This window comes from Podarcis erhardii, assembly GCF_964252035.2.
Source record: "Podarcis erhardii genome assembly, chromosome: 12".
NCBI classification, from domain to species: domain Eukaryota; kingdom Metazoa; phylum Chordata; class Lepidosauria; order Squamata; family Lacertidae; genus Podarcis; species Podarcis erhardii.
Window position 1 is genome coordinate 29213649 of NC_138513.1, and position 22279 is coordinate 29235927.

The 22279-nt window shown below is 43.1% G+C and overlaps 1 protein-coding gene across 1 annotated transcript in view; it reads right to left on the reverse strand.

The window, feature by feature from the left end:
• RAPGEF5 (Rap guanine nucleotide exchange factor 5) overlaps positions 1-22279 on the reverse strand; it is a 130798-nt gene that overhangs the window by 48706 nt on the left and 59813 nt on the right. Inside the window, exons 10-11 of the mRNA XM_081834033.1 lie at positions 5550-5668; positions 5097-5185 (exon numbers count right to left, since the gene is read on the reverse strand). Of these exons, the coding sequence (XP_081690159.1) occupies positions 5097-5185; positions 5550-5668 (208 nt within the window). The remainder of the gene's footprint in view (positions 1-5096; positions 5186-5549; positions 5669-22279) is intronic.

The following is a 22279-nucleotide window of genomic DNA, read 5'->3' on the forward strand; positions in this document are numbered from 1 at the left end:
GAATATATAATAATTATGTGCAATCACAACATCAGGAGGACGTAGCTATCAACAGCTGAATATTCAGCAGTGGCTGACAGCCTGCAATCTCTGTGCCTCAAAACCCACACAAGGATTTTGGAGAGAAACAGAGGTTTTCAGATTAGATTAAAGGGCTATGAATATGGAACAGGTGATGTCTTGAAAATTGGTTATTGTAATTAATCCTTTTTTGTTATGGACATTCATGACTTCACTGCAGTTGGGTATACTGTGCCGTCCTTGATCCCAGTATACAATGCAGCCATCCACCCACATTCATGCATTGCAGCTTTTGATCTCTGGCATCTCCACTAGCAAGGCTGGAACAGACCTTTGCCAGAGACAGTTGCTGGCAGAGAAGTCAATACTAGGTTAAAATGGCCTGCTGACTTGCCTCTAAATAAAGTGATTCCTTGCTGCTTTGTATTTCAGGTACTTTGAGGGTCTATAAACCAAAGAGCACATAGGTTGATTTTGACTGAACATAAAGAAGACAAATTTGAAAAAGAAAGAAAAGATTTTGCTACCCGCCCTTTTTTCAAGAACAGAAAACTTCGCACTCAGCATAATGAGGGATGGGGTGGGGGACGGGACCAGAACAATGAATGGAAACTGCAAGGAAGCAAAGCTGATAAATTTAGGACAACAGGCACAAACCTTGATTTTAGAAGCTGCAAAGAATATTATATAAAAATGGGTGTACTTATATATATTTGTGACAGTCAAATCAAGTGCCTGAGAGGTGTTCTCAGCTTACAAAAGCCTATGTCCCACATCTTTGCTGAACCACAAAAACATCTATGCACCAAAGCAGAAGAAAGAAATGGACTTTAAGTGCTTTGTCAGACACTGCACATTGGTATGGAGGAGAGACTGAGAGGGATCCTCCTATGAAGGTATCATAGATATTGCTGGAAGGAACCTTGGAGGTCATCTGGTCCAAACTTTGCTCAATGCAGCATCCCTGACAGATGGCTGTCTAGCCTCTGCTTACAATATCTGCAGCAAACAAGAGCCCAACACCTCCCAAGGCAGTCTGTTCTACTGTGAAATATCTGCTTACTATTAAGATGTTTCTCCTTACGTTCCATTGAAATCTGTTTCCTTGCAATTTCCACCCGTTGGTACAAATTGTGCTCTCTGGCGCAATGGAGAATAAGTCTGCTCAATCTTCAGTAAAACAGACCTTCAGATATTTGAAGAGCCCTATCCTGTCCCATCCCCCTCCCCCATAAAATTTGCCTATCCAGGGCGAAAGAAGCAAATATTAGTCATGGGAATTGGGTTTCCAGATCTCCTCACCATCCTGGTCACCCTTCTCTGCACATACAAAAAAGATTCCTGCATTGCAATGGGTTTGGACTTGATGACCCTCGGGGTACATTCCAACTCTGCAATTCTATGGTTCTACTCCAGTTTGTCAATGTCCTCCTTAAAATGTGTTTTGCGGAAATGGACACAATATTCAAGATGCAATGCTGAACAGAAGAGAAGTATTACTTTGTGATCTGGACCCTATGCTTCTGTTAATGCTAGATTGCATTAGCCTTTTAAATCAGTAACATCACAATGCTGGCTCATGTACAGCTAAGACCAATTTACTGCTCCAAAGCCAGGTCTCCCACATCCTGGACCTGGACCTGGACCTGGACTGTGTGTGTGTGTGTGCGCACACACACACACACACACACACACTTAAAACACAAGACTTGACTTTACCCCTGAGAAATTTCATCTTGCTCATTTTTGCCTAGCATTGCAGCCTGTCAATATCATTTTGAATCTTGATTCTGTCTCCTACAATGCTAGCTATATTTCCCAGTTTCTTGTCCACTAAAGATTTGATAAACATCCCCTCTACGTCCTCATCCAAGTCATTTATAAAAATGTTAAACAGCACAGGACATAGGGCAGAGCCCTGTGGCACTCTGCTCGCTTTTATTTTTTGGCTTTTGCCATTTGTTTCTTAACGTCTACAGCAGCTTCTGCATATGTTTTGTTTACTCCTATATATCCACATCCTGGAGACAGGGTCACGGTTCAATGGCAGAGCACAAGCTTCGGCTGCAGAAAGCACCAGACTCAACCCCTGAGATTTAACTACAAATGTAACATGCCAGGCTGGGAATAATAGCTTTTGCCCAAAACGCTGGAGAGCCACTGCCAGTCTAAGTAGCTGATATTGGTCCATACAGGCCAATTGTTAGATTCAATATATGACAGTTTCATATGTATCTCATTTAAGAATGTGCCACAAAGTGTCTGAACATGACCATAAGGATGCACAGATTCAGAGATGAAATGAAACTTTGTAGATGTGCATAAAAGCAAATGTTGATTCAAACCTTGTGCACAAACGGCCAAAAGTTCTCACTAAGGCCAACAAGTAGCACAGCTCTGGCTTCGGCTTACTGAAAACAGCATGTGCTAGTTTTGAAATAGCATGTGCTGGTTTTGAGCACGCTCACTTGAAGCCAATCATGGCGAACTTCAAGGTGGAGGAGGATAATGAGAGAATGAATTGGAATGTTGCCAGAATATTGCCTGGCCACCAGCCAGATTCAGACGACAGCTAGAAAAGCTCATGGATTGCAGTGGGCTCAGAGGGACTGTTAGGAGAGAAACTGTTCTACAGGATCAGTGATCTGGTGCCCTACCCAATCCAACCTTGCAGCACAAGCAAAACGTGAGCACAGGAACAGGCACAAGGATGGCAGTTCAGAAGAAGCTGGGGGTGGCAACAGTCAACGCTGAACTGGTTGAGGGCAAGCACAGAAGGGTCCAAAACGTCCAGCCAGAGGTTGCCTCCAGTCCATCAGGTAACTATTTAGATCTATCAGCCGGACTAAGCCAGGGGAATCCTGATTAAGTCAAGTCCTGCACAAGACTTTGGAAGGGACCTATATTTACTGAGAAGCTTTATGGAATCGATCCTCAACATCAAGCAGCAAAAGGGACTGCAGTGAACAGCTGATGAGAGATGCTGCTTTGCTACCAGAATGTGCGCCCTGCAGTTGTTCATATGCCTAGTTGTTTTGCCTACATCCACAATGTAATATCAGAAAATATATCTCAAATCAATTTATTGAGCCACTTCTTTCAGCTTAACAGATTTTTTTAAAAAAATCATTTATAGTTCATTTATTGTACTTAGAAACGCACCCTGTTACATGGACATGACTGACAGCATCAGCTTTCAAGGGGTGTGATAAGGGTGGAAGGATGTGGAGGGGAATCAGCCAACCACAAAATATATTATCATCTCAGCCAGCCGTCCTCAAATGGCCATTTTTCACCTATAGAACAATAAAATGTTAATGAGCAGCTGGGTTTAAGTTTGAGAAACGAGGAGGCGGAAATGGAACGTAACAATGAGCTGTTGAACAGTTAAATGTTATCGGGGGGGGCACTCTTTTTAGAAACTAAAAGCATCTAACAATAATGCACTACATTCCCAGGGAGTCTATCCTCGTTCAGGAGGAGTCCAAAGATGTATGAATAAAGCTGACAGCAATCTACGGGAAGAGGTTAACCAATTGCTCTGAACCAAAATGCACAAGGAACCAGAAGGGATTCCCCTTGCCCCATGGGATCTATGCAACCTAGCCAAGAGCGTTCTGGCATGAACCACCTATATTATATAGCCTATGATTTGGCACCAGTAAAATTACAAACAACATTATTATGATTATACCTGAGGAAGCACAGCAATCAGACAGCGGTGCTTTCTCTGCACAAAATATTAATCTCTGGCCACAGAGAAGCAGCTCAATGGACAGCACAATAAATCACACACTTGGTTTTTCTTTTGGTTTATTCTGTAGTAAAACCACATTGTGCAGTTAAGCACAAATGCTTCATGCCTGACAATATTCCACTGATTTGTAGACAGAGAACCTGGCTCAAGAGTGCTGTAGGAATTCACAGATGTTATTTATGCTTTAATCCTTTTAATCCTTGTAAATGTGTTTATTTTTAGTAATCTCATTTGGAAAAGAGCACTAAGAATGTGCACTGAAGCTCCATTGAGAACAATAAGAAAAAGCAAACCCTGGGACCAAATCCATTTCCAGCCTACTACGTTTCACAGTCCTTCTGCAATTATATTGAAAACTCTGAAGGATAACCACCAGGCTGCTTTAATTAAAACTGTAAATAAATTGCAGGTGATCCTGATAAACTACCAAAGGAGCTTCAGTGACACCAAAGTGTGCATTAAAGTCGGGAGATCAAGCTGAAAAATAACCTGCACGTCAAGCAGTCTGATCAATATAATAATTGCTTCAGGCTGGAACAAAATTACAATTCCTGGTTAAAGACAGATAAGTACTACAGCAGGTGACATTGCTGCATATCGTGTCATGAAGCGAAGTCTACAAGACACCTCAGAATGCACTGTCAAAGCACTACAAGTATGGTAAACATCTGAATTTATAAGAAAACGTACCGAAACACAAAATGCACAATAAAGACACCTGATCAATATAGCAATAGCTTCAGTTTGCATAGATTCATGGTACAGGAGAAGAGTAATTAGTATTGCATTTTGTACACGACAGCATTGCTATGGGTGCAATTGGTAAGCTATTAATTCAAAGAAGTTGGTATTAAACAAGTAGCTGCTGAGTACATTACAAAAATAACTGTGGACGTATCTGCCTAGCAGCTATAAACCTCAGTTTACTACCTCATGCGTGTCACCTCCTGCATAACACACACCCTTCTTTCAGTTCCTTGCATTTTATATATCAAGATGCAAATGAGCTACTGAAAAGGATAAAGGGGAGGGGGCAATCATTTCTTAAAAGTAACTTTTCTTTCCCAGGTTTGATCTCCTTTTGCCCAAACCTGATGACACACTAGCTTAAAATGATCAAATATAAATTTAAACACAATGCACATGAAACAGTAACATATTACGTACTGTAAATTATAATCACTTGAAGTGAAAACGCTGGCAGGGAAACATCATACTGAATACTTGCACATGGCTGAATACTTGTACTATGTGTTCCAGCAACACCAGGGGATGCAGACAGCTGCTTTTCAGTAGACAGTTCACGGTTGCAGTTTACCTGTTTCTTTGTCCTGCACTTCTTCCAGGTGCAAGTCGTTCAGGAGGTGCTCCAAAATCTTTTCTGGTGTCCCGGATACCACCACGTATCTGTCAGAAAGCAGAGAGTCCACAGAGTCATCCTCTGTTGAGGACTGCGAGCGGCTGCTCCATTCATCCTCCTCATCCTCCTCATCAATGTATTTAAAATAAGGCACATCAAACGTGGGCAGAGGCAGCTCCCTGCCTAGAGACAGAGCAGAATCCTTCCTCTCTATGTGCGGGTCAAAGATCCTCAGCCTGGAACTTCCCATACTGCAGGGCAAAAACAACAAAGGTATTCCCCCTACATACTGCTCTGCCTTTCCCCTTCAGTTCTGCTGCCAGCGACCGAGTTCATCTGGCTGCTGAGGGGAGCTCTGCAGTCAGCTTGTGAGCACGGCTGTGTCTGAGCACCCAAGGAAAAAACTCTTACCTCCAATCACTCTCGGCACTCCCTGATGTGGGGGCTGGGCTATGTGACGACACTTTCCTAAGCACCAGCACATCTTGGTCCAGTTCCTTCACTTGAATAGTAGTCACTTCATCATCCAGCTTTAATTTGGAGAGGGGCACAAATGACAAAGAGAGAGAGAAATGAGTGAAATCTCCAGGGACTGACAAAAGGAAGGTGGGGGAAGCCTTGATTAGAGCTACATTTTCTCTCTCCCTCTCTCCCTCTCTCTCTCAGTGCCGCGGTTTGCAGCAGTCACTGCCCTTGATTTACATTCTGAAAATTCACAATGCACCAGAATTTTAGCAGAGCTCCCCTTTCCCAGAGGCACAGAGAGTGTATGTCTACGCTTTAACTGCAAAATACAATATTCAAGCCCATAAATGAAGCGGGTGGTTAATAACAAGAAAGGAATTTTAGTATCTTTACCAGTTTCCAGTTTGTTTCAATGGGCTGCTGTTCACTGTTACTGAGCATTTCCGCTTAATACATGTTATGTTTTACTGATGTGGCCAACGACTAAACAAATAAAATTAAACTGCCAAGGCAGTTTACAGTCATAAAAAACATACTTTACAGCATTTCAACAAGGGTGTAGCTGCTTCAGAAACAAAATATACAGTATGATGAAGCCACTTTCATTCTTTGGGACAGACAATGAAGCCAATCATACACCCCCCACACACACATGATATTGTTTCCTGCACTTAAAACTCACAACTTCAATAATTAACTTTTGGAAACAAAAACTTCTAAAGGATTTGGACAAGATGTGCAAACAGATGACCATGATCCTATGCAAAGCTATATCTGGGTTTCACAGATGACCCTGATGACTTTTTCCACCCTAGGTCCTCTAAATGTGAAGATTTGAGCATGACTATTGCTGCATATAGATAGCATATATACATAAAGTGGGTGATGATACAGCGCCTTATAAGGCTTTGGTATTGACTGAATAGTCTATAAAGAAACATATTGATGGATGAAAGGCTCCCATTAGTTCCTTCTGAGAGCTTCCGAGAAACCCCCCAGTGTAGCAAGAGGCTCAGCAAAAGCCATAGTCTAATTATATTTTAATTAAGTCCAATGTTAACAGTAATGTGGCTTACAGTGATACTGTTTAATATGCAGGAATATTATTTGTATGTCCTGAAAGAATACAAACATTGGATAGTTATCAAACTGGCATTCTAAAATTAAAATGGCCCTTTGCAAGAGAAGATTTATGTTAGATGGGGAACATTACAATGCAATGTCATTTGATGGTTAACCTTTTTCTTCTCCATTATATCTTAATGGCATGAAGGAATTCAGAAACTAATGAATAGTAGAATCATGCTCTGTTAGACACTGGAGGAACCTGCACACACAAAAAATGGTCTTACCCCAAAGAGCTGTAAATTCAGGAATATCTTTTCTACTAATTTCTCTCTCCCTTACACACACACACACACGCACACACACACACACTGCAATTATTAGATTTTTGCCATGTCAGACATACAGGTACTGAGGTAATTAACATACGGTATTTGTTGAAAAATTCCCTGGGGGCATTAGCAAGACATCATGTTGCAGGAATACTGAAGCATAATTGCACTTTCATTTCATGGTATATGCTTTTGTTGCCTACAATTTATAACACAGCCATAAAATAATGAGATAAGAGTAGACCATAACCTAAAAAGTATTGTGTTAAAAAGAAGTCCCAGCACACAGATTTCAATTCATTTTTTAAAGTATTCAGATGCTCATAGGCACTGTACTATATCTGCAAAAATAGGCTTTCAATAGCACTCCTCTCACATATAAGCTACTGCATCTCCAGTTAAAAACAAAAACTATGTAAATAATGAAGATCATTTAAACTGATGGTTAACTTCATTTTTCACTACTGGAACTTTATTCTATGCCATTTATTTCTCTACTCTTTAAAAACAAAGTAAATGAGTAAGGAATCCTGAGGTCTCTATTGTTTTATTTATCTCTATGCACCACTTTGTGAGGACTTGGTCCTGAAAAGCAACTAATAAATAATTAGAATAAACAAACAAACAGTCAATACTTGTTGGGATACAAACCACCACATGCATACATAAAGGTTCTTCAGCGCCCACCTTTTGTCTTTTCAAAAGTCCACTAATAGTTGGGGTCCTCAGGTGGTATGACACAATTTTGTCAGAAGGAAAATACTGGCAACGCTCCCCTCCCAAGTTTTCCTGTGTGCAGACATAAGTGATTGGCACTTGCTTCCTTTTATCAGAAAAAAAAATCAAAATTTCTTCATGAGAGCCCCCATAAACAATGGCCACTTACCCAGTCTCTGAGTGGGCGGCAGTTGCGGCCCATCACAGCAGGCCTCAGCTCCACAGAGCAAAGGCTTCCCCATCATGTGGCTGGGAGTTGGGGAATTCGCCCGCCATGCACTGGGTTTTAAATTGGCCAATCAGGTGGCTAGAGGGCCAGGCTATGAAGGCTGGCTGCACCTGTCTTTTGGCAGTGGCCTCAGAGGGCCACCTAGGTAGACCCACATCTTGAGGAGGTCCTATAATCCCAGGCATGACACTGTTTAAGTGTTAGGCCCCCCCCCCGCAACTGGAGGCTGAGAATGAATATATACCCAATGCCTGAATCAAAGCCTACCTACAACTATAATCCATAAAAGTTGCGGACAATTTTAAACCCCAGGATGTTGTCTTATGCAGTTTGGTACACCTTACATTGTCTAGTCCTTTGCTCCCTGGGGCGGGGGTCACTGCGAGTGGGTCCACAATTCAGCCAGAGTTCATGTTCAGGTCAATGGGAATGTTATGTGCATGAGTCAGCCAAAGTTAAGCACTAAGTGGGACTTAGAAGAGCATAACTTAGGCTGGATCACGTCCAGTATAAATGTTGATGCCCCTAAATGAAATGAACTAACCAAGACCCTTTACAGAGCAATTTAATTTGTGCAGGTCTCTTTTGATTAACTGGATATATGACTCAGTTATCTTGAGCTTAAAGCATATTCAAGGATAAACTACAGCAGATACATGCTATTTATTCTGCTTACACTTGCCAGTTAGAATACTTTCCTCCCCTGTTATATAAAAGTATGCAGGACAGTTTCAGAGAAAATCTGACCCTGCCAATTTAAGTACCAGCAAGAACAAAAGAGAGATAAAAGACCAATTCAAATGACTGTGTTAACTAAATAAGGTATTCAAACTACACAAGTCTATACACTGACTTTCTGAATCATGAACAGTGACTTTAAAATACAAAAGGGAGCTCTTTGTAATAGGAGGCAGCGGAGTAAAATGTTTTTGGGTTTTTTTTAAAAGGCTGCAAGTTAAATCCATTAACAAAAGCAATACCTTTATTATAAGGCCATGCAGAGCAGGAAACTTGTTTTCACAGCTGCATCTGCTGAAACTGACACAGCAAAAGTAGATAGTGCTGATGCATCTAACGCTTGTCTACTCTTCCACATTCTCACAATCTGATGCTGGTACCAGGGCATGACCTTGAGTGATAAGGCAAAGGGTACATTGGGGGGACTAAACCAGCAGCTTTTGAAGGTACCAGTAGCACTGAGGGCTCTTTTCAAAAGGCAACATATTCAGAAGTCAGATGCTAGCGATCTTACATTTCTCTTCATACATGTGGAATTAAACCTCTCTCTCGCTGGTTTGTCATTCAAGCATAGTATTGGAAATGGTTTGAAAACTCTTTCATCCAACTCTGTACGCTGTGGTAACAATTGGGGAAAAAATTGGGGGGGGGTTTCTTTAAGGACATCTGCATATAGTTCTATGTCAAATCTTCAAAATGCAATGGTTTCCAATGGACAGTTTGCACATTTGGATGCAAGTAAGGTATTATGTAGGTGATATATATGCATGAATTAGTCATCTGTAAGAAGTATTTGTAGCCTGTTCTGCAAACATATTAGAGTTTATGAAAGCTAAGAAGAATGAGTAGGAATAGTAGGCTAGAATGCCGCTTACTGCACCAGGGGAAAAGTCACATCAACTATTCCACCCATTTTTGCCTTTGGCCCTGCTCACCACCAGCATGCAGTCCCTGGAAGGTTTTCTACAAAGGAACGCAGCCCTCAAGCTGAAAAATATTCTCCACCCTTGAAGTACAGGCAACATAATGTGGGACATACCCAAGCAATATATGTATCTGTATTGTAATAGAGAACATGAAGCCTCCTTTGTCCGGAGTTCTCTGAACCCCTTAAGTGTCCAGGTAGGCATTCTGGACATCCAAACCCACAGTGTCACCATTAAGGCCATACTAGGAAGTCATGCAATAGATATATCGTATTTACTAATCTAGGTCAAACACATTTAAATCAATGGAACAATTCACAACTTACTTGTTTAATTTGAACACTGCCCTTCATCCGAAGATCACAGGGTGGTTCACAACATAAAAACACAAAATTGGGTTGTACTCAGTGAAGTTGTCCTGTTGGTGAAATGACTTCCACTTGTGCAACAGAAGTTCCACTACACCTGCTCTCTACCGCACCCCCCCAAAAAAATCTGTGCTGGAGGGTCAGGGAAACTACCAGAACAGATTTGGGAGACACCCAGGGAGAGGAGCGGGAAGAGAAGTCCCGCTGCACACACATAAGTCCTTGTACTGATGCAACACCTTTGTTGGCTACAACTCATTATCTTAAGGTGCTTCATTTTGCTTAATTCTAAAAGGGAAGTATCTGAGAAAGCTGTTGATAAAAAAATTCACTCAGTTGGTATTATATTTTTTTCTGTATTTCTTTTCTGCTTATTTTGACCCTACAAAATTTTAAATGTGAATGCAAATAATTCAACAATTGTGGAAGGGCAGGTGCGTACAGAATGCAGACAATTTATATAGAGCATCTCTTCAAACAGCGCTCCCATCATTAGCATAGTATAAATTAACATCAGATGAAGCAGGCTCTAGCCTTAAAAAGTCACAATAAATTAAATTCTTTAAGATGCCACAAAGCCCACCCATTTTTATGCTATTTTGCTGTTATAAATGCAGCTATTAAGATGGCACAAAACTCCCTCCCAATTTTGCTAAAATAAATGCAGCTATTTAGAATTTGCCATTTTGAAACGCGCTGAAGTAGAAGTTCATCTGTTTCATAAGGAAACGTACCTGTGTGCGTGTGCATGTGTGCAAGCTCGCGCCTGGCTTGATCACAGAGGGCACCTTTGAGCACTTTAGCAAACCAGAAAGTCTACTCTAGTGTAGAAAGGGATGAAAAAGACTGCTGTGGCTTGTTGCTTATTCTTGCTACATATTCTTGCTATGGTTTGTTGCTTTTTTCTTGGTATATTTAGTAACAAGAATTCCAACTTATTTATATGGTTAGTCGCTGGGCTAGGAAAGTTATATCTGAACCAGGCTACTAAGTCTCCAGTGCTCTTCCTCCCAAGGAAACTAAACCATGTAGTGCAGCTTCTGAAATGTTATGTCACAAGTAGGAACATTCACAAAAGCACTCCTGATTAAATGCTTTCATGAGCAAGGCTTCGGGGAGTAGAGCCATACCCCTACTTGCTGTGAACAGGACCTCGACCTCCTCCTCCTTCTCCTTCTACTTCAGCTTCTTCTTCGTTGTCTTCTTCGTCTCCTCCTCCTCCCTTTCCCCAGGACCCCTCAAACCTATCCATGCACAAGGAGAAGGTGGCAATGGGCGTCTTCTCTTGCCATGGACAGGAACTATCCATAATTCCACTGGGGGGGGGGGGGGCCTTACACTCTGAATATCATTTCCACTACAGAAAAAACCCTCCATAGAGGCACAATAAGCACCCCCATCTCTGTTGCTGCCTTCCCCCATCCTGCCCGAAGTCATTAAATGCTAAGTTTAATGCTAAGGTTAAGTGAAATTGCTGTTCCATGACAGAGACATACACCTGTACAGTGAAAAGCCCTCATCCTACCTTTAGAAAATGCAGCCATCATGAAATATCAACATTTATCAAAATATGCCGAGACAAGAAAATCCTTTTTATCTGAAACAAATCAGAACTGCTCTGCTGTCAATATTTTCTTAAATACAAGATCAAGTGAAATAATGCATACACAAAGCACTTCTTTTAAATAATAATAATAATAATAATAATGCTGATGCTGTCATTTTGGCAGCAACTTTATTATAAAGACATAATTAGTAAAAATCCTTTCAAATGGAACAAGGGGTGGGGAGGCGGATACCCTCCATACTAATTTGCAAGTATACTAAAACTATACTATTTAAGAAGAAAATACATCCAGTGTTTCTCCCACTACCTACTGCTGCAATGTACCTATTCAATCTGGGGTTGTAACTGAGGTAAGGTGGGCAAGGAAAATCCAAGAGGCAGGGAGGATGAATTCAGATTATTTTTAAAATTATTTTCCCAAACCAGTGGACAACAATTACCTGAAAGTAAAACAATGTTTAAGACACCTCAAGTTCACCTCTTTTCACATAAGACTATACAAAGAGGCTTTACTTAAGAAAGCGAAAGTAAGAGGAATCGAAACGATCCTTTTAGCAGCAATTTAAGTAGGCCGGAAATTCCCACACTTGCTCCAGCTATATCCGTTTATTGGTTTTATATGTAAACGCATACGCGTGTCATAAAACTAAAGCAGGATGGCTAAGGGCCTGAGATCCAACTCATGGCCCTTCCTATGACTAGGTGACCACTTTCTCTCACGCTTGTTTTCCCTCCCATCTGCAAAACGGAGACAAAAACCGATTTACATTTTTTGCTTACTTCAACCTTACAGGGCCGTTGTAAAAAATACAGTTAGATAATGCATACAAAGGGCTCTGAACACTCTAAAGTGTAAATAAAGCAATCCCAACACTGAATTACAAGCTTTTTTGTTGCTGGATGAAGACCTTCCTATTTGCACAGGCAATTTTAAGATCGCCAATTATTTTGGGGATTCTGCATTTTTTCTTTCAGAATTTTTATGTTGTTGCATTTTAAACAGCATTTGTACGTTCTGTGAATTGCATTTTCTTCTCTCTTTTATACACCATCATTTGATGAAGGGCATCTAAGGAATGTTTCTAAAATAAACAAACAATTGTGCCTTGAGCACTTTCCCTCAAGGTGATAGGCAGTAAGCAGTTTTTGTGTCTACCGTATTTTTCGCTCTATAGGACGCACTTTTTCCCCTTCAAAAATGAAGGGGAAATGTGTGTGCGTCCTATGGAGCGAAGATGCCATAGCCCCGCGACCCTCTCCCAGCTGGAGAGGTGACGCGCGGATATGGCATGAGCCTCTTTAGCTGCGCACCACCTCTCCAGCCGGGAGAGCGCGTGTGGGGCTAAAGAAGCCATAGCCCCGCGACCCTCTCCCAGCTGGAGAGGTGACGCGCGGATATGGCATGAGCCTCTTTAGCTGTGCGTCACCTCTCCAGCCGGGAGAGCGCGTGTGGGGCTAAAGAAGCCCCCCGCGACCCTCTCCTGGCTGGAGAGGTGACGCGTGGCTATGGAAGGATCCTCTTTAGCTGCGCACCACCTCTCCAGCTGGGAGAGCGCGTGAGGGGCTAAAGAAGCCATAGCCCCGCGACCCTCTCCCAGCTGGAGAGGTGACGCGCGACTATGGCAGCAGCCTCTCCGCTGCGCCTTTCCGCTGCTCCCTGACCTGCTCTTTGGGGCTGGTGGTGGGCTTCCCCTGCCAGCCCCAAAGAGCAGGTCGAAAGGAACCTGAAGCCTAGAGAGTGAGAGGGGTCGGTGCACACCGACCCCTCTCGCTCTCCAGGCTTCCAAGATAGTCGCCTGAACGGCACCTTGTTTTAGAGCGGGAAAACAAGAAGGGGAAAATTCTCCCCCTCTCTGCGCAGTGCCTCCTGCTGCTTTGCTGAAGGGGCGCTGGGCAGAGAGGGGGAGATTTTTCCCCTTCTTGTTTTCCCGCTCTAAAACAAGGTGCGTCCTATTGTCCGGTGCGTCCTATGGTGCGAAAAATATGGTATTTTTCTGTGACTATTGGAGAGTCGTTTCCACATCTTCTTGTGGCCTAATTATCAATGTTTGATAAAGGCTGATCAAAGGAAAGTCAGGTCCAAACTACACCAGGCATAGGGAGATCCCTGGCTAAGGCTGAATCTCATAGCCCCCCCCCCAGCCCCTGCAATTTAGGAACAGCTAAGTGCAAGTAGATAAATAGGAACCGCTCCGGTGGGAAGGTAAATGGCGTTTCTGTGCGCTGCTCTGGTTCGCCAGAAGTGGCTTAGTCATGCTGGCCACATGACCCGGAAGCTGTATGCCGGCTCCCTCGGCCAATAAAGCGAGATAAGCACTCAACCCCAGAGTCGGCCAGGACTGGACCTAATGGTCAGGGGTCCCTTTACCGTTACTATGTATTTGGGGATGGGAGAGAAACCGGATCAGGACTGTGCTTCTGGGAAAGGGGTTGCTCCGTCACCAATCCATCACAATTCCTGTTTTGTATGACTTCCCCTGCCTCAGCTCCACACTCTTCTCAGTCTGGAGATCAGATCAGCCTCTGGTCTGTCTCCTCAGACCTCTACTGCTCTTCCCGAGGCACAAAAACCACCAGGGATCCAGACCCACAGTTACACAATGTAATGTCACATGGCTAGGAACTGCATTATGTAAGCAGCAAGACCCAAAAAGATTTAAATAGAAGTCTCATCAACTTCAAACTAACTTACGTCTACATACACGCACTTATGGTGACACCTGAGGCACATGGGGTACGTGTTAATCCTTTGAGAATTACCCACCACCTGGACTTTGCTTTTCATCAGTCTGCAGGGCGATGACTCATTTTTCATAATAAAGTGCTTAGCAAACAAGTGCATCAGCAGCTGGCCCAGGCTTAAGATATATTCTAAAAATGAAAATAATGCTGTTGCATAAGTATCCTTGCTTGCTCACAGCAAATTCCAAGATCAACCCCAGGACATTGTCTTCCGAATGAAAAGATACTACAACGATATCTCCCAGAGATTATAAAAATACTTCCAAAAATTCGTAGTCAGTTCACCTAACATAAACACGCAATTACTTTAATAACTTCGAGGCAAGTTACAGTGTGGATAGCAAGGGGCTTTCCCAATTACTTGTCTGTATCTCAATAAAAGTGCAGTCCGTTGAGTATAGTTCTTCTGTTGTGAGGATATAGCATCTTCCTAGCATTCAAACTAATAATTTGTTGCTGGGAAAATAAGTTTCCCTCCCCACAATTCATGGGGCAGAATGTTAATGGCATCAGGAAATGTAGTGTGAAATGTGCTACTGCAAACACCATCAGAACTCAAGGTGGGTCATGTGACATCATAAGCAAGAGATTATCTTAAGTCTGCATTATTTTATGAACTATTTGAATATTCTAAATTCTTTGATGAATGACTCCTCTGCTGTACCACTCCTACAATCCTTTAAAAGGGGGGCGGAGCACCATCAGCATTATTATGCTTTATACCATTGGCATATTTGTATGGTCTTGCACAAGGTTATTTCCTGGTTTTGCTTTTTTTGGTGGTTTTCAACTGATTTTCTGTTGCTGTTTTAATGCTGGCTTTCAGTTGGTTTCTCTTCTGAGGTCCTGTATTCTTTATACAGCCGTACCTTGGTTGTCAAACGGAATCAGTTCCAAAAGGCCATTCGACTTCCGAAAACATTCGGCAACCAAGGCACAGCTTCCGATTGACTGCAGGAGCCGTGTCGGACGTTCGGGTTTCAAAGAACGTTCACAAACCGGAACACTCACTTCCGGGTTTGCGGTGTTCGGGAGCCAAAACGTCCAAGTCAAAAGGCGTTCAGGATCCAAGGTATGACTGTAACTGGTTTAAAACTTTGGGTTGCATACTGTTATTTTTTCAAAAACTGCCAAGAGATCTTAAAATACATGAACAGTATATAAATGCAATACATCAGGAGTGGGGAGCATCTGGTTTGCAGGCCCAAACCATGTCCACTCACACCACAACTAACATCATTGCATCAAAGGAACCATTGGGAGTCCAAGTGAACTCCCAATGGTTCCTTTGCTGAAGCAAGGGGCATTCTTACCGCTTATCAAGTCGATGAGCCATGCCTTGCTCTGGGAGGTAGCAACAACCACTGCTAAGATGCATGCCCCCCATCATTTTAACAGTGGTTCCAGGGTGAGGGGAGCCTTCAAACAGCCCTTCTACCTACGTCACAAGGGCCAATCCCTTAAACTGCTGCAACTCAGGCTCTATTTGTAATGCTGCACTGTACATCCCTGAGCAGGAAGCAAGGAATATGTACAGACCTGCCCTGTTCTTTGAACCTCCGGTTTTATTCATTGAATAAATAAAGGAGAAAAATCAGGCCTGCACTGCTCTTTGAACCTCCTGCTTATTTCTTGAGTAAATAAAGAACGAAAACACCAGCAATACCCAGCTGAAGGAAGCATCCTTACTATCCAGCAATACCTTAGGGGGTTTGGAAACCTTTTCAAAAATACTATCACATCTTTACATGGCATTTAAAAACTATTATGGTTTTCAAAGGATAGAGATGCATACTTTTTTTTTTTACTTTGGCTTCTTGATTTATTTTCTCTCCAGTCAAGAGTGTACCAGGAATGAGCAGATAAGCTCAAGTACTAGAGACTTTCAAACCTTGTCCTGTGACTGGAGCAGAAATAATATCTAGACTCCTAGACGCAGGAAAATGGTGCTCTGTTTCTCCAATACTCTTAAGTGCCAAACCACTGTAGCGTATCACTGAAAAGTTCTGTGAATTTCTTTATTTTATTGTTTTACCATGTTAACTTGGCACAGGGAGGGGAAGGATGGATTAGGAACATGGTGCATAGGCAGGAGGGTATAACTCTTTCCTTCCCTGCGACAGTATGGATGAAAATCACTCACTCTGTCTTAGCCACAGAGTATTAGCCACAGGCAGGAAGGTCACATTACGGCAGCAGGATCCATGGTGCTGCTTTTCTATCTACAGCCAAGGCAATATCCCAACCCAGTGCAAACGGGCCAGTGTAAGGTACCTTTTTGAGAGATGTTGGTGAAGAAAGGCAGGTTTAGGGTCATGGCTCAATGACAGAGGATCTGTTCTGCATACAGAAGAGTCTCATGTTCAACCCTCAGATTCTCCAGCTAAAACTGGGGGTGTCCCCTGCCTGAAACCTCAGAGAGTCGCTGCTAAGTAGCACAGACAAAATTGAGCTAGATGGACCCACTCGTTATAAAGGCATTCCTATGACCTATTGAGGGACGTGGGTGGCACTGTGGTTAAACCACAGAGCCTAGGACTTGCCGATCAGAAGGTCGGCAGTTCGAATCCCTGCAACGGGGTGAGCGCCCATTGCTCGGTCCCTGCTCCTGCCAACCTAGCAGCAGTGGCGTAGCGTGGGTTGTCAGCACCCGGGGCAAGGCAAGTAATTTGCGCCCCCTAACCCGTGGATTTGCGCCCCCTAACCCTAACCCCAGATGTTGCGCCCGGTGCGGCCGGCCCCCCCTGCACCCCCCACGCTACGCTACTGCCTAGCAGTTCGAAAGCATTTCAAAGTGCAAGTAGATAAATAGGTACCGCTCCGGCAGGAAGGTAAACGGCGTTTCCGTGCGCTGCTCTGGTTCGCCAGAAGCGGATTAGTCACATGACCCGGAAGCTGTACGCCGGCTCCCTCAGCCAATAAAGCGAGATCAGCATCACAACCCCAGAGTCGGTCACGACTGGACCTAATGGTCAGGGGTCCTTTTACCTTTACCCTATGACCTATTAGGAGGTATAGGAGCAGAAGGACCACCTGAAAACCACTGTGCCTGTTAAAGACCACTTCCCCCTATGGACCTTGTTCAGCTACAATTACACATGTCGGTTTTCGGCAAGGGACTGGGATTCGAGAAGTCAGCGGCGTACAGCTGGACCCTTCTACCTACATCCCAAGGGCTACTCCTTTAAGCTGCTGCAGCTGAAGCTCTGTTTGTACTATCATAGGGTGTATCCTAAGCAGGAAGCCAGAAAAGAATTAACACCCTGCCCCACTCTCCTTGTAGGAGCATTTCATCATTTCTTAATCGGTTTTTTTAAAAAAATGCTCAATCATGTCCCTGTGTGATTTGGCATATCAATGAGGGCTCAATCTCTTTTGTATTTGAAGGCACCAAGAGAGATAAAAAGGTGCTTTTTCTCCTTTTGAGGCTGAGTGAAGAATATTTCATTGCTTTAAAATTAACAATATTATACATCACACAGAAACATTCACACAGTGGGGGGAAAGGAACATCTTATCCAGGATTTATCAAGTGCTCCTGCCATTTTGAGGTACACTGCTTATTTTAGACCACCGCAGTAGCTCTATGAAACAGACAGGATTGCTCCTTATCTCAAAGCACTGCAAACACAGAGCAAAAATAAAAATGCATTGCGTTATTCCTTAAAACACACATACACACCACCCGTTACTATCTGGCATTTCTGCCATTCCTCTGTGAGAGAAATTATGTAGCACAGTATTTTTTTAACGTCAGTTCCGGGATAGTACAATTCCAAATATTTTATTGGTTTCTCTCTAGTTACAAGGATTTGGCATTTCCTGTGTAACAAAAGCTAAAAAAGATAGAATAAAAAACTTCATTGTGCAGTAATCTAAGATATATTTCATCAGTATAGTGATGCTAAAGAAATCTTTACACAGAATACTCACACTTTGCCTGCTCTTTTCGTTCCAGAAGCTTTGCTATCCTTCCTATCAAACTAGATACAAACGTCAATTAAAAATCCACCCATGTCAGTGGGGCTTGTGCATAACACATTCTTGATATGCCATTTATTGAGGGCTGGACTACTAATAATATAGTAATGGTACATTGCTATTTTACCGTTACTACTGTTGCCTCTAATAATAATTTGTTCATTGTTTTATTTCATTAAAAAGAGGAGGGGAGCTTAAAACTAGGATAATTGTTCTGACTAAAATAACTGAAATTGCTTTATATATCATCCATAGTTCTATCAGTTTAAAACAGAGCACATTTCTCTCTCTCTCTCTCTCCAGGCATTGCTTTCATTATCATTATTCTGCGCAGTGGTATACAACTTCAAGAAGGGAATAAGTTATCCCAAAAAGGGCAATCTGAGCATTTATGGAAGTTAGGGAATGAAAAATGCATAGCTACCATGGTAACAACTAAGTCACATGGTAGCTGCCATGAAATGCAAAGCATCTTAAGTAAACACTGGCATGTTTTGTTTTGTCCTGCAATCTCCAAGAATTCTCTTGTGTTGAACAATGCAAAGCACATACTAGTAACCATCCATTTCCACACACACATACCCAAGGTTATTTTAATTCTTCAAAATATATCAGTGAAAGAAAACTTTTCCCCATTATTTTGTGCATCTCAGGAAAAAAACTTTTTAGAACAACTTGCAGATAGCCATCATGGCAGACCAGGAAATACGTAAAATTAAAATATTGAAGTACAGTGGTACCTCGGGTTAAGAACTTAATTCGTTCTGGAGGTCCGTTCTTAACCTGAAACTGTTCTTAACCTGAGGTACCACTTTAGCTAATGGGGCCTCCTGCTGCCACTGCACCTCCGCAATGTGATTTCTGTTCTCATCCTGAAGCAAAGTTCTTAACCAGAGGTACTATTTCTGGGTTAGTGGAGTCTGTAACCTGAAGTGTCTGTAACCTGAAGTGTCTGTAACCCGAGGTACCACTGTAATCTTATTTCCAATGTAGGTCAGAAGGGAGTTCCCATTTCTGGGTTGACCAAATATCCGTGGTCCAAGAGTGAAAAGAGTCAGCTATGCATGGGGTTTTAAAATACAGTGTGTCAAAGCATAAAAAACAGCTGTCATCCCTCACTCCCCAACCTTCAGGCATGTTTACATCTACATAAGCCTATGTCAAAATGCCAAATGTGGCTGAAATGAGCAAAAGTGATGACAACAACAGCAACAACCGGAAGCATCAGATAGTGGCACAGCTCCTCAATCTCCAAATACTTAAACACAAATACAAGTATTGCCCACCCCCATGCACAAAGCCTTCGAGTTGGTTTGAAATTATGATAAAAGTAGGGGGGAAAGTACACACTGCTTACACTGCTCTTTTATGACATATGAAGCGGTACTAATGGATCTCACCCAAAACCTTCCGTGGTGTGTTAAGAGATCACATCCGTTGCAAAATCCACACACATCCTGCTTCACATCTTCCAGAAATAGCAGGAGAGGCATAGGTAATAAGCAATTGAATCAGAATAATTTTCCAGGGAAACAGTATTTTAGATTACAGTGGTACCTTGGTTCTCGAATGGTTTAGTTGATAAACAAATCGGCTCCCGGACGCCGAAAACCTGGAAGTAAGTGTTCCAGTTTTTGAACACTTTTTGGAAGCCGAATTTCCAACGGGCTTCCGCTTGAGTGCAGGAAGCTCCTGCAGCCAATTGGAAGCTGCGCCTTGGTTTTCTAACGGACTTCCGGAACAGATTAAGTTTGAGAACCAAGGTACCACTGTATTTGCCTTTGCTTGTTTAGAACTTAGCTCAAGCTCCAAATCCTTAGTTCAAACACGATAATCTTTTAAAAAATAAACTGCACACCCTAAATGCTATGTACTGAAGTTCTCACTCACCCTGGGCTAGCAGGGGGATACTGTAGATAGTTTTCACTCAGGGCCACATATGCAAATAATAATAATAATAATAATAATAATAATAATAATAATACATTTTATTTATATCCCGCCCTCCCCAGCCGAGGCCGGGCTCAGGGCGGCTAACAACAATCAAACAATCAAACAATCAAACAATCAGATAATCGCACATTCTAAAAATATTTCATTATAAAAATCAATTAAAATCAAATTAATGGCAACTGATTAAGCAAGATTCTGTGCAGGTTGCCAGAGGAGGGAGTCAGGCTGCGCCCTGACCAAAGGCCTGGTGGAACAACTCTGTCTTGCAGGCCCTGCGGAAGGATGTCAGGTCCCGCAGGGCCCTAGTCTCTTGTGACAGAGCGTTCCACCAGATTGGAGCCGCAGCCGAGAAGGCCCTGGCTCTAGTTGAGGCCAGCCTAACCTATCTGAGGCCTGGGACCTTGAGGATCTTATTATTTGCAGACCGTAGGTTTCTCTGTGGGGCATACCAGGAGTGGCAGTCCCGTAGGTACGAGGGTCCTAGGCCGTATAGGGCTTTAAAGGTTAAAACCAGCACCTTAAACCTGATCCTGTACTCCACCGGGAGCCAGTGCAGCTGGTATAGTACCGGATGAATGTGATCTCGCAGCGAAGACCCCATAAGGAGTCTCGCCACGGCATTCTGCACCCGCTGGAGTTTCTGGGTCAGTCTCAAGGGCAGCCCCACGTAGAGCGAGTTACAATAATCCAGTCTGGAGGTGACCGTCGCATGGATCACAGTGGCTAGGTCAGGGCGAGAGAGATAAGGGGCCAACTGCTTAGCTTGGCGGAGATGAAAAAATGCCGCCTTTGTTATAGCTGTAATCTGCGCCTCCATAGAGAGGGAGGTATCGAAGATTACACCCAAACTCTTAACGGACGGTGCTGGCACTAATTGCACCCCCCACAAGAGATGGGAGTTGCCCCCTCAATCCCATATCGCCCCGTCCCAGCCAGAGGTCCTCTGTCTTCGAAGGATTTAACTTCAACCGGCTCCCACGTAACCATCCAGCCACAGCTTCCAGACATCTCGCCAGTGTGTCTGGGGCCGAGTCAGGATGGCCATCCATCAACAGATAGAGTTGGGTGTCATCAGCATACTGATGGCAACCCAGCCCAAAACTCCGGACAAGCTGGGCGAGGGGGCGCATAAAGATATTAAAAAGCATCGGGGAGAGAATCGCACCCTGAGGCACTCCACACACCAAGGAGTGGCGCAATGACAATTCCCCCCCGAGCGCCTAAGTGATTGAAAGTGACGTTCAGTGATTGGATAGTTACAGAAAGTGTTACAGTTGCGTTGTAGTGGAGCACTATATAAGCAGGCTGGCTGAACCCTTCAGTTTTGTTCTGTTCTGTTCTGGCCTGTGACTAAACCAGAGCTGTTTGAAGAATCGCTGTGTCGTCTGATATGTTCACCCACAACTTAACACTAAGGAGTTTAAATGCTTGTGTTTAGAAGAAAAATATATATACACACATTTGGTTTTACAACTCACCCCATCCCAGTGTAATATATTTACTAAAATGCAGCAGCATGCAACTGAAGGAAACTTATCGAAGCAGGAGCGAACAAATTAAATCCTAAAATTTTAAATATACCTAGGGGGGGAAACAGAATGCAGTGTTCTGTAAAATATGCATGCAGGCAGCTATGAGACTGTGTGACATTGGCACCATTTTCCCACGATGAAGCAGTTTTGCCCCAGCTTTCATTTCTATAAAAGCCCTTGCTCATTTAGCATTCGGTTCCTCTCCGCAACAATGCAGTGCAGCTGATGTACATTAGGCATATTGTCTGTGGAAAGAAGAGGGGAGCTTGCAGTGGCAAGCACTTAACATGCACATGGTAAATTGGAAGTGAGAGGCTGTAAAAGGATTGGAACCATTAAACTGTCATAAAAGCAGAAGTGACACATGCACTCTTTCCTGGCTCCGACTTGATCCCATTCTCAAAATGCTGGACTGGCACCAGCCCCATTTATTTCAACTGGGCTCACGTTTTCAGAGTAGATTCCCGTATTGACATGCCTGTGTTCTCTCCTGTGTCACACAGGAAATGAGTTAAGCCGCCAAAGG